Here is a 13,323-nt window from a genome sequence, read left to right as displayed (position 1 = left end):
AGAAGTGTTCCCACCTCCTCCAAGTCACAGGGGCACGCTTCCTCTACTCAAGTAGCCTCCTGAAAGACTGCTCTCATCTTCCCACTGCTGGTACTTGCTAGCCCTGATATCATCATCTAAGACTGGTTAGTAAGGGAAACAGCTACCCAACTCATCCACACTCTAAGCTCACTAAAAGAACTGGAGTCATTCTTCAGGCTGTTGGGATCATTACAATTTGAAATAACAACGTTTACATGACTGCACTCACATACAAGACACTGATATAGCACATAATGGTTTGTAAACACTATAAAAGGAGGAAAGGTCAATCTGCTCACAGGATGTCAAATGCTAACCCTTATAAATGTTTAAACGGCAGCTTGAGTTTTTCTGAATATAGGCACCATCACACCTTAAATGGCTGTCATCCCGGGCTTGACTCTAGTACCCAGTTCCTACATAACAAACTCCAACCTGCCTTGATATCAAACATACCAAGACCCCAAACTGGCAGTGGGGATCTTGTAACCAATAGCTCGATTTCAGCATAGATGAGTCAGTAACAGCCCACACTCTAGAGCAAACATCTGCAGGAACCTATCTGGTCATTTCTTCCTCATTTCCCTTCAGTGTCCAAGGGCACTACCCTCTCTGCAGCCAATGTCTGAGCACTTTCTATGTAAAATACATCTGGCCACATGAATTTCTTTGTGACCCATAAGGACTAAAGTCAATCAGCCCGAGCGACATCCCCACAGTCATGGCGGGAATCACCTGCTCCTCTTAGGTGGTTAATTTCACTGCTTCTTTTTTTTACTTGCCGGACTGTCCAACATTTCAATCTTGCCTTTGCCACCTTCTGCGTTCGGAAGCTTAATGTTCTCGATGGTGACTTCAGACGGAATGCAATCATCTTCAGACTCTGAGCTGTCCCCAAAACTGTCCTGTGAACTCTCTTCTGGACTATCCTCCTCTTTTGAATCTGACCGATTCATTTCAAATAAGGCCACATCCTATAAAAAAGTATCAGGATGAGAAATGTCCTTCAGGGCAGTTCTATAACATGCTCTAATAAACCAACATGGCTGGCTACAGAGAGGGCTCAACAAGCAGGTAAAGGTACTCACTGCTTTTCCAGAGTTCCCATTACCCATTAGCATATGGCTCGAAACACTTCTAACTCCAGCCTCAGAAAAGCTAACATTCTCTGCTGGTTCTTACGGGCACCTACACAGGTGGCAGACACACACACAAGTAATTCCTTTTTTTTTTTTCTTTTGGTTTTTCGAGACAGGGTTTCTCTGTATAGCCCTGGCTGTCCTGGAACTCATTTTGTAGACCAGGCTTGGCCTCAAACTCAGAAATCCGTCTGCCTCCCAAGTGCTGGGATTAAAAGCATGCACCACCACCACCTAGCCACAAGTAATTTCTAATACAGCAGCAGAGAAAGCAACCAATATTCACCACACATTCAGGAGCAAAGGTCAGACCATGTATCTAACATAAATTCTTTCTAGGTGCCAGAATCCATCCTAAGAGCAAAGTCAGGAAATGTTTGAAGATTTGTTTTTATTTATGTTTTTAAAAAAGTTCTCCCTGCTTACTACACATCCAATAGCTGACAGTCAATAAAACCGGACTAGAGCAGTGGTTCTCAACCTTCCTAACTATACAACGCTTTAATACAGTTCTTTATGCTATGGTGACCCCTCCCAACCATGAAATTTCTCTCACTGCTATCCACAACTGTAAGTATGCTACTGCTGTCAACCTCAATATAAATCTATTTATTTGGTCTTGGGAGGTTGAGAACTGCTAGACTACAGTCAGGCACCACACTGGACACTTCAGACTTGACAAGAAATGCAAACAGCTGGCCTCAGTGACACAGCTACAATCCCAGCCGATAGTAACAGGATTGACAATCTGAAGTTTCCCCTCAAAAAGCCATCGCAACTCTTGCCTTCAAGAAATTTATATTTCTGAGCAAAATGCAAAGTATAACTGGCAGGCAAAATCCTGCCTGCCCCCACTTCTGTTCAGCTATTGAAGCAGGAATAGTGTCTGTACTTTCAGAAAGTAGCTGAAGGGGAAAGATGAAACTGTAGCATGTACAAGCTGCTGACACCACAGCCCTGGGCAGGACTTCCAACCATGAAAAATTGTTCCCGGGAACTGTGAGCCAACATGAATAGCCCTTCCCTTTAAAAAAAAATACATATGAAATTGTACACAACTCCAGTTTTAGTAGCCATAACTTTACAATGCCTGCTTGTTAGGTAAATGGCTACATACAGCACTGAACAGCAAGTTAATCAGGCAAACAGAGACAGTATGGCCTGTGGAACTCAAGTATGTTCTATCGTCTTGCCTGTGTGAAAATGTTTGCTAATTTTAAAATAACATTTTACTTTAGAACAACATTTTAAAATATCACATTTCCCTTTTGGTAACAAGTATATTAATTCCACTGTATGAAACAGAAGCAAGGCTCACTTACCATCTGTATGATGTTTCCGGTCGTCTCCTCGACGTTTTCAATATTGAAATGACCAGCTGGAGCAGCTGCCATTTCCTTCCGAAGTTTCTCATTTGCCTGGGCCATTTGTGGGAGGAAGGCCTGAACCTGGTCTAACACTGGAGGAGAACACAGCAAGCAAGCATGTTAGTAAACAACAAACCCATCAACTCTGTCCCTCCACTCCTTAGCCACATTGGGTTGGAGGGTGGGTGCTAGGCCCAGGCCCTCTAAACTCCCAGAGCAATATAACCTAGTCATTTCCCAACTATTACTCAAATGTTCTGTTACTCTATCATCCCCAAAGTATAAAGAGCTAGAAGGCTGGCATTCACCAAGATGACTGGGAAAAACCAGACAGGATGAGCTAATGGTTAAGTGCACCTGGTGAGGCTGTCAAGGTTCTTAATGAGACCCCATTTCCATTGTTTACTATGTCATCCACCTGGAATGTCTGTCACCTCCCCAGCTGCCAGCCTTTCATCTGAAAATGTCAACACCACCTTACATAAAAAAAATTAAAAAACAACAAAAAGACAAACAGGAACAGGCTTGCTATATAATTACAAATTCTCTATGTTCCTACCTTCCAAGTCCTGCATAGGATCATCCCTGTCCTTCCTCTGAAGCTTGAGTCAGTCACTAATGTTCCTCACCCTCAACTGGCCTATGTTTCTGTAGGCTTCCCTATCACAATCTGCCTGTGGTGTAATCTGACAGGGTGGGGTGTTCTAGCCAAGCCAGTGAGCAGTCAACTTGAGAGCTGAGGAAAATACCCAATAACCAGATGACTTTCTCATTAACCAGCCGACTTGCCACAGCTGTAAAGCAGCATCTTCAGGTTAGTCTAACACTGAGAGAACAGAGCTGAGACTGGCAGCACGAGGACAATGGGCGTCGGGATCCAGATAAACTTTTAGTTTCTAACTCTGGCTTCTCTTAAAGCTGAATTAAATTCTACTCTTCTGCAATTCAGAGTTCTAACTAATGCATTCAGTTTCACCACCATCAACATGACACCAGCTAGTCTGAGAGAACCTCAACTGAGGACCCAGCTGTAGGGCATTTAACTAATTATTGATTGATGGGGGAGGGCCCAGCCTACTTTGGGTGGTGCCATCCTAGGGCTGATCTTGGGTTCTATAAGAAAGCAGGCCTAGCAAGCCATGTGAAGCAAGACAGTAAGCAGAACCCCTCCATGGCCTCTGCAGCAGCTCCTGCCTCCAGGTTCCTGCCCTGTGTTAGTTCTTGTTCCAGCTTCTTTCAGTAATACAGAATGATTTGGAAGTATAAGCCAAATAAACCCTTTCCTCTCCAAACTGCCTTGGTCTTGTGGTTCCATCACAGCAAAACAAATCCTAACTAGGACAGAAATTGATAATACAATAGTGGGTATTGCTGTGACAGGGACCAGACTGTGTGTTTAGGATTGTCTGGGCTGTTAAAATCACTAAATGTTCAGAGCTCAGTGGACTGTTCTGTAGGAGCTTGGAGGGTAAGAAGAATGTTGAGATCAGTGCAGATGGAGGCCTGGCCTGTGAGGTTTCAGAGGTCAGTTTGAGAGTCCTTTAATGACTCTTATCTCTGCTTCCCACAGAAGGGTTATGGGTTCAGGAAGCCACACAGCTTAAGTGGGTTCCAAGGATTTAAACTCTGGTCCTCTCGTGGGCTCAACAAGCAGCCTTATTCTGAGCAATCTCCTAGAGTAAATAAATACCTGCCAGGTGTGGTGGCACATACCTTTAATTCCACTACTCGGGAGGTGGAGGCAGGGGTGGGTTATCTATGAATTTGAGGCTTGCATGGTCTACATAGAGTTCCAGGCCAGTCGGTGATAGAGTGAGACTGTTGTCAGAGGGAAAGAAAAATCAAAATTGGCATGGCAGCATGGGCCCTTAATCCTGGAATTGGGTGAGATAGGAGAATCTGGACTTCAGGGTCATTCTCTGTTACACAGTGAAGCGTGGGGCCAACATGGACTACATGAGACCCTGTCTAGCTAGACCACAACTAGCTGGGCCTTTGGGGTTCAAAAAAAAAATGCCTTTTATTCTGAAAAAAGCTGAACACAGGAATTAACATGAGAAATTCTATTCCTCAGTGATTTACACAATATATTTGACCCTACAGTCTGACAGGAGCCATGAAGACAGATTATCCCGTCACATAATGGATTAACTAACCAAAGTGGGAGAGTGCCCTCTGGCGTAGAAAGGAGGTACTTACAAGGGCTCCTCTGCATCCGAACTGTTTGAAGTGTAGAGGTCTTTCTGGAATGAGGCTTAGAGCTGATGAGCAGCTGGTCCCAGATACCTGAAACCACACACACAAACAATTAACAACGTAAAACAGCCCTGAGCAGCAAGTGCAACTCGTCATACCTGGGGCTGTTCTGGAACACCCTATATAGACCAGGCTGGCCAGGAGCTCAGAGATCCCACTGCCTCTGCCTCCCAAGTGCTGGGATTAAAGGGATGTGACACTGGCTGAAATGCTGAGTGGATTTCCTGCACACAGGTCTCCCTCGACCAAAGCCACACTAAGGAGTTTATGCCAAAACCAAACAATACTAAAAATGGTATTTGTCTGTTCTTCACCTTCCAATGCGGTCCAGGCCAGGTGGTCCTTGGAAGGTTCATTAAGAACCGCCCAAGCCCCGGCTGGCCTACTCGTACCCCCAACAGACCCGGGCATCGTCTCGGGCTGCGAGGCATCTCCACCTCCTTAGCGGCGAAGGTCCCGCGGCATCCCCGACCTCCGCAGCGTCTCGGGCCCCTCGAAGTCCTACACCTCCCGCAGCGTCCCCGGGCCTGCAGCGTCCCCGGGCCTGCAGCGTCCCTAGTCACCGCAGTGTCTCGGTCTCCTCGGTTCCCCAAGCACGCAGTAACCCCGACCCCCACACAGCGTCTCGGGCCCCTCGGTGTTCCCGGACCCCCGCGGCGTCTCGAGCTTCTTGGCGTCCCCAGCTCTGCAGCGTCCCGGGCGCCTCAGTGTCCCTGGACCCCGCAGCGTTCCCGACCTCCCGCAGCGTCCCCCGTCCTGGTAGCGTCCCCGACACACGTCAGCGACCCCGGTCGCACGGCGTCCCCGAACTCCCGCAGCGTCCCTGGTTCCCCAAGCCTATCCCGCTCTCCGCTCACCTCCCGAACCCTCGCTCCCCGCCGTCAGCAGCTCCGTGGACACCGTGACCCGCGAACAGGCTACAGAAGACGAAGAAACACCAGGAGCACTCGCGCGCTCGCCGCAGACCTCCATGCTTCCAAGCTAGCACGAGTGAAAAGCCCGGATATAGAAAGGCACGGAAAGGGGCGGGGTCAAGGTGGCAATTGGCGGAAACTAGGAGATGGGCGGGGACTTACGAGTGCGTGGCGGGAGCTCCTGCCTCTAGCTGAGGCCTCAGGCCCGCGGGGACCGGAAACGGGGCGCGGCCGAGGCGGGGGCGGGGTGAGGGAGCCACACAGTGTGGGCGGAGCGCTGCGGATGCTCGCGTCCGGCTCCTAGTCCACCCCAGCCCGAGTCTAGCAAAAAGGTCTCCTCCTTTGTTATTGTTAGAAAAGAATCAACCGGGTTTATTCTATTTTTGTTGTTGTTTGGGGAGGCTTCTGTGGTCTTCAGCTTGTGGCAATCCTGCCTTAGTTTTCCAGATGCCATAATTATAGGTGGAAGCCACCACACCCACCCAAGTTGGCTTCTAATTCACCATTTCCACCTTCAGTTTCTGTGTACTTAAATCTACAGGCACCCGTTACCATACTTAGTTTGTTATTTGTTGAAATCTCACTAAGTTCTCTGGTTGGCCTAGTAATCAAAGTCCTCCTAAGTCCTTCAGCCTTATATTTATCTAAGCCTAAATAGCTTAGATTTCAGGTCTGGATGACCAGACCCAGCTTAGTTTACTATTTAATTGTAAACACAAAACCCAGCAGTATCATGAATGCTGTTTACATGGCTGTATATACACTAAACCTTTGGAACATTGTCATGTCAAAATCCTAAAAGATTGTTCCAGGTGGTAGTTAAATGGTACAGCTGTGTGAGAGAGGCCCTGAATTTGGTCTTCAGCACCAAAACAAATCTTTCATTTTTTAAAAAGCTGAAACAAAAGTATTGAATGACAAACCCCATTCCTCCTCTCTTCCTGCCCCCAGGACCCAATGCTCACGGTTTTGTTGAGAACAAGCAAGAGAAACTTATTCTAACCACTACCATTTCATTTTCAGACTCCATTTAATCATAGGGAGAAACAAAAGTCAAGGCCCCAGGCCCTATGGGAGCTGGGGACTTCCCTATAGCTGAACAGCTTCTGTTGTCAACGGCTGTCTGAGTCCAGACATCTCAGGGACAACTTGTAAGAAGACAGTTGTCTGGGAGCTGGAGAGATGGCTCAGCGGTTAAGAGCACTGACTGCTCTTCCAGAGGTCCTGAGTTCAAATCCCAGCAACCACATGGTGGCTCACAACCATCCGTAATGAGATTCGATGCCCTCTTCTGGTGTGTCTGAAGACAGCTACAGTGTACTCATAAATAAAATAAATAAATAAATCTTTAAAAAAAAAAAAAGAAGACAGTTGTCTGAGTCCAGCCGTCTCAAGGACAACTTTTCCATCTTGCTGGCAGGATCAAACAAGTTCATGTTCCCAGGCCTAGGAGTGAACACCTATCTACATGTTTTCTTAATTGTCTGTTAACTGGTAAAGAATATAGAAATTGCTATTATCTAAGCTAAGGTGTGTAAGTTATAAAAATATATAACTTATTGCCTGTTCTGTGCTAGTTAACTACATACAGCTGACCTCTCCTTTGTCCCACCCATACCCCAACCTCTACCCCACCCTCCACCCCCATCACTCTGAGCTCTGCACCTAATGTCTAGGAGAATGAATTAAGGGCCTTGAAGCCAGTTGCCCTGGATACATCCCAATCTCTAATGGGTACTCCCTTATTTAACCCATAATGTCAAAATACAATCAGATAACACTGCAGTTCCTCCCAGGTCCCCCTCAGTTTGTGTTCCCATCCTTTTGAAATGTTGTACCATCCCCCTTTGGGGACAAGGTTCGGATCCCATACTGGCTGCCCGCCTCCCTAGGCACTAAGAAAATACAGCTTTTGTTTTTAAAGCTTTCATCTCTGAAGTGAGTTTTCTCAGCTCCCACCACAAACCTAACAATTTCTCTTTCCACATAACTAGAATCATAAACTACTTGTTTTTGTAACTAGCTTATTTCACTGAAAATAATGCCTTCAAGGTTTACTGGAAGGATTTAAATCAAAAGATAGATTTTAATGTTGAATAATATGTTCTTGAATTGTGTACCACACTTTCTTTGGGGCAGCCGAGCAGGGATTTGTTCTGTGGGGACAGGGTCTCACTATATAACCTAGGCTACATAGTTCAACTCCATGCTATCCTCAAACACTTAATCCCAGTTGCTGAGGTTACAGACAGGCTTTTGCTACCAGGGCTTGTTAACAGTGTGTTTTCTCTGTGAATATTTGAGTTCCTTCCACCTCATGACTGCTGTGAACAGGAACAGCAGTAAATATGCAGTTGTTTCTTCAAGCAGTGCCTTTAATCCTAGCATTCAGAAGGCAGGGAGGCTGGTGAATCTCTATGAGTGTTAGGCCAGCTTGAACTACATAGCAAGATCTAAGCCAGTCAGAGCTGCATAGAAAATCTGTGTCTCAAAAAACCCTATGTGGGTTTGTGTGTGTGTGTGCGCGCGCGCATGTGTGTGTATAGTGGGGCACATGTCCTGGCACAGGGCACATGACAGGGCAGGAAATCAGGACAACTTGAGGGAGTCAGTTCTCCCACTTCATTGGTCCTATGGATCAAAAGCTTATAGCAGTAGACACCTTTACCTGCTAATCTATTGGCCAGCCCAAATAACCCAATTAAAATACAATCAAAGGGCTGGGATATATATTTCTTCTTTCTTTTTTGAAAGTGGACAAATTGTGGTTGTTCCTTTCTTGTATTGGAAGTTCTCTTCAGTACCATCTTTAGCCAGAGATTATTTGCCATAGTTCTTCGTCACTACACAACGGTAGCCAATTGCTTGACCGTCTTAGACATCCGCATCTGAGCTCATACACGCCATATCAGACATACACAAGTACAGAGATGTCCCCCAAAATGGCTGGGAGGAGGCGTTGCAGTCCCTGAAAGCGGTACACGTAGGAAGGATGCTAAGTGGGCTCTGATGGCAGATGCCTGGCTGTGCTGCAGTTAGAGAGCATGGAAATAAGGCTGAGCTGTCTGAGGAGAGCTACCAGGAAAAAGACGCGGACGCTCCTCCTCTTTACTCTAACTCTGATCTGGCTGGGAAAGGGGGAAGGGTGAAATGGAAACTTCAAGGATCCTTGGAAAGTCAGTTACATCAGAAGATGTCTTACTAAAGCAAACATGTGAAAGAATGTGTTCCTGAGAAGACACAGGTGAAAGGATGTTTTGGAATAGCAAACCCGTGAAAGGCCGCTTGATGAAGGAGTATAAATATGACCCACAGACAGTGAGAGCAGAAGCTTCGGTTTGATTTGCTCTGCCTCACTACTCTTCGCTAACACACACATACTGGTTCACCTTACCTAGCGTGGTTGAGTTTAGCTTGTGGTAACATCGACATTGAAAGAAACTCACCCAAGAACTACTCAAGAGGTCTGAAGCTTCTTGCCTCACCTCAGGCTGGCTGACGAGTCGTGCAATCTCTTCAGGATTGAACTACAGCTGCCAGGTGTCTGCCTGCAGAGAGGAAGCTACTGACAAAGATCAAGCTCGTCCCCACAGAACTATTGCTAAACAGGTCCACTTCCCCCATCTCTTCTCTTCTACTGCCTCTGGTGGGTGGTAGACTAAAGGAAAGGTTGAACGCTTACTAAACTAGGCTGCAAAAAACTTACGCCTACAGAAGGGGAAGGGGCAGATGAAGCCACAGCTTGCTATTTCTGCTAGAGTGTAAGGGATAGAAAACACAAGCAGGGTTTGTGCTGAAGAGCCCTTCCTGGGATCCCAAACCTCAGTATCCATAGGAAGACATCAAGTGGGATGACAGAGAACACGATGGAAGTTTTAAGGCTCTGGCAGGCCTGAGCATGGCGGACATGGCTCTGGCAGGCCTTGCCCTTCTCCTGCTCCCTCTGCCTTAATAAAAACTGTTTGGCTACTTTCAAACTGCTAGCCACCAGGTCTATTCCCTTATTTGGCCACTTTCTCTTCCTGAGGCTGATTATAAAGGTCCAGCTATCAAAGTATTGATGTCCAGCAATCAAAAAGTGTGAGTCACCATCCTCTGTATCTGTGCTGTTATGTCCGATCTTCCATCTCTATGCATTTCTCTGAGACGACTGCTCAAGGAGAAATCCAAACTTAGGTGATAAGCTGCCAAGTGTGTCTCCTTGTTCCTGTTTTGATCCTTGTTCCTGTTTTTATTCCTGTTCCTGTTTGTGTTCCTGTTTTGTGGGGAGTATAAAAGGGAGCTATGCAGTTGAAGATATAGCATTTGGTTCTTTACCAGATGACTCTTTTTCTTTCTCTCGCCCTCAGCCCTCCGCCGATCCAAGGAACTCAGTCAGCTATGCTGGTGTAGCTGACAAGTGGAGGTTCCACCAAGATTGAAAAGATGAGGAAGATTGCTGACGGGCCGTCTCCAGGGCACACATTAGGACAGGAGACGTATTAGATATGAACCGAAGGTAGGTTTTCAGGGTAAGTAAACGCCATGGATTTGACACATAGTAAGGAGTTGCTGGCTAAACAACTATCTACTCTTCTGGCTCAGTGGGGAACTGCAGTTGAAGCTAGGGTTATTGAAGAATTTATGAAAGAATTACAAAAATTCTCTCCATGGTTTGTGGTGAGCAGCACTTTTAAGCTGGAAGACTGGGAAAAGGTAATAGATGATTTTTGTGGTGCTGCCGATTGCCGTGGCCCTTTATTCCTTAGAAAATCAGTTTGGGGCATTTGTCTTCATCTGTGGCGATTTCTTTCTGTACAGTTTTCCTCTCTCTTCTACATCTCTGGGTTACAAATGCCACCCTCCCTGTCCACACTGCTTTCGAAGATTGCTTTCGAGGTTTGCTTTCGAGGATCGCTTTCAAGGATCACTTTCGAAGATCACTTTCGAGGATCGCTTTCGAAGATCTTTACCTGCGCTCTTGTTTTTAGACGAGAGTGAGGACTGAATTAGAGACTTTTTCCGCTTTTTTCTTTTTTTGTTGTTATTTTTTTGAGAGGGGAGAATTTCATCCCAGATAGAGGGGTGGGGTCTGGCTCCGGAGGAGGGTCCCTGACCTCGCTGTGGGGGCTCCTATTTCTCTCCGCTGTGTTCTTGCTCTGGCGGACAAGTAGAGAGGTCTGTGGACCCAACATTGACATCCACGACAACTGTCGGTAGCTGGGATGCCTGGAGAGCTGCTTGGTGATCGGGGGCTTCCTCCACGTCCTGCTCATCTCCAAGGCCAAAGACTGCCGAGACTCCCGCTTCCCCAGGCTCACAGTCATTACCAAATGCTTGCTGCTGTTTTGAGTGGCTGGCTTCGAGAGCCTGGGAGACCTCTTCCCGAACCTTGTGGTCGTCCGTGGCTGGAAACTCTTCTACAGCTGCACACTGGTCATCTTTGAGATGACCAATCTCAGAGATATTGGGCTTTATAGTCTTGAAGAACAATACTCGGGGGGCCATTAGGATTTAGAGAAATGCTGACCTCTGTTGCCTCTCCACCATGGACTGGTCTCTCATCTTAGATGCTCCAGGGACATTGGAGGGGAAGCAAGCCCATGTGTGAGAAGACCACCATCAACGATGAATACAGTTGCCACCGCTAGACCACAGATCGCTGCCAGAGAATGTGCCCAGGTATGTGCAGGAGGTGAGCCTACACCGAGAACAGCGTGTGTTACAACCCAGAGTGCCTAGACAGCTGCCATACACCTGACGACAACACAGCCTGTGTGGCCTGCCAACACTACTACTGCAGAGGTGTGTACATGCCTGCCTGCCCTCCTGGCGCCTACAGGTTTGGGGATGCTGTGTAGACCGAGATTTCTGTGCCACTATCCCCAACGCCGAAACCAGTGACTCAGATGGCTTCGTCATCCATGACGTCGAGTATATACAAGAGTGTCCCTGAGGCTTCATCCACAACAACACCCAGAGCATGTACTATATTCCCTAAACTTTCGGGGAGGGTACAGATACATTGCTTTCTCAGAGTGATATTCCGTCTCATTTTCATATTGCTGTTTTAAATTTAAATCAACAAATTGCTTTGGTTCAAGAACAAGTAGATTTTATGTTGTCCACCAGACATGTTAACTATGATCCCTTCTTTCATGCCATTTGTGTTACACCTGTACATGTAATTAATGCTTCCTCTTCTGTTAAGTATTTGAATCAGTTGAGTTCTGGCTCTTGGAATGCTAATAATCTTACCTGACAGCTCTTTAATAAAATTATATTAGTTAATGATACCAAAGTTGATCTTATTAATGGGTCATCTCTCTTGAACATGTTTCTTCAAGTGAAAATGCTGGTGAAAGAGTGGATGTAGGAAGCCACTACCGCCGTAGTGCCGGCGGTGAGACCAATCACCATTACAAGATGGCACTGACATCCACTGCCCATCCCGATAAACAAGCTGTTGCACATGTGCGGGAAGTAAGCGTGCGCCAAGTCACAGCCCATCCTGGGGCGTTTTGGCGGGTAATGAGTGAGCAGCCAATCAGAAATGAACACGCCGCTCCAAGGGTATATAAACAGTGCCTTTTCGGGGGGCCTGGGGTCTTCCTCCTTTCATAACAATAAAGGTTTGCTGCGGAAGGATCCTGGTGTCCGCGTGTGTTCTTGCTGGCGAGACAGTTACATGCGGGTCACAAGTGGGCTAGAGTTACTTCCTTGACAGTTTTAGCCTAATATTGCTGATGCTTGTTTTTGGGTGTCTGTGCCACCTTTAGACACAACAGGTACAATCTCAAACTATTGTACAAAGATTGGTGCTTTTACATGGTCAAGGGGATCCCTCTGCCCAAGTGTGACTGACCATGTTACAACCTAGGCCGAGCTACAGCTGAGACTACAAGAGAGTTTCCCTGAGAGACATGCCTGACTACATAGGGGTTGGTGTTGATACAGTTCCCCTCCTCAGGAAAAAGACACCGGGATGGATATGACCATACCACCTCACTGTACAACGGCAGGGGGCTGGGAGTCATTACGATATCCCCAATTTTCACTGAGGGCTGGTCTCTGTCTCCGCTCGGCCTCTAATTAAAAGAAAAAGGGTGAATTGTGAGTCACCATCCTCTGCACCTGTGCTGTTGTGCCCGATCCTCCATCTCTATGCATTTCCCTGAGAAGACTGCTCAAGGAGAAATCCAAACTTAGGTGATAGGCTGCCAAGTGTGTCTCCTTGTTCCTGTTTTGATCCTTGTTCCTGTTTTTGTTCCTGTTCCTGTTTGTGTTCCTGTTTTGTGGGGAGTATAAAAGGGATCTACGCAGTTGAAAATAGAGCATTTGGTTTTTTACCAGATGACTCTGTCTTTCTTTCTCGCGCCCTCAGCCCTCCGCCAATCCAAGGAACTCAGTCAGCTATACTGGCTATGCTGGTGTAGCTGACAAAAAAAGCCCTATTGTTTCACCTAATTAACATGCCCAAAGAAATAATCCCACTGTATCCTAGCCCATTCTAACACAGACTTGCCCCTTTTTCTCTTAAGAATTACACCTTCAAGGATATAATTTTCCCTCTTCCCAGGATGTTGTTTGTCTGCCTAAATCAGAAATCAACCACTTCTAACCTCAGCTCAGTTTAATAAAAGCTCT

General features: G+C 46.6%; 1 protein-coding gene and 1 pseudogene across 1 annotated transcript; one reads left to right on the top strand and one right to left on the bottom strand.

Moving 5' to 3' along the window:
* Positions 1 to 192: 192 nt before the first annotated feature.
* LOC114635951 (uncharacterized protein C12orf45 homolog) lies at positions 193 to 5,791 on the bottom strand. Its single transcript, XM_028784298.1, has 4 exons — positions 5,641 to 5,791; positions 4,727 to 4,813; positions 2,483 to 2,619; positions 193 to 995 (listed from the first exon to the last, which is right to left on the bottom strand). The coding sequence occupies exons 1-4, from the start codon at positions 5,753 to 5,755 to the stop codon at positions 780 to 782; spliced, it is 555 nt and encodes a 184-aa protein (XP_028640131.1). The 5' UTR covers positions 5,756 to 5,791; the 3' UTR covers positions 193 to 779.
* Positions 5,792 to 10,184: 4,393 nt separating this feature from the next.
* On the top strand, positions 10,185 to 11,677 carry LOC114635950 (annotated as a pseudogene).
* Positions 11,678 to 13,323: the final 1,646 nt, after the last annotated feature.

The sequence above is a fragment of the Grammomys surdaster genome, unplaced genomic scaffold (genome assembly GCF_004785775.1).
Source record: "Grammomys surdaster isolate TR1022 unplaced genomic scaffold, NIH_TR_1.0 120264, whole genome shotgun sequence".
NCBI classification, from domain to species: Eukaryota; Metazoa; Chordata; class Mammalia; order Rodentia; family Muridae; genus Grammomys; species Grammomys surdaster.
The sequence above is the reverse complement of the archived record's forward strand: the minus strand, read 5'-3'. Positions and strand labels throughout refer to the sequence as shown.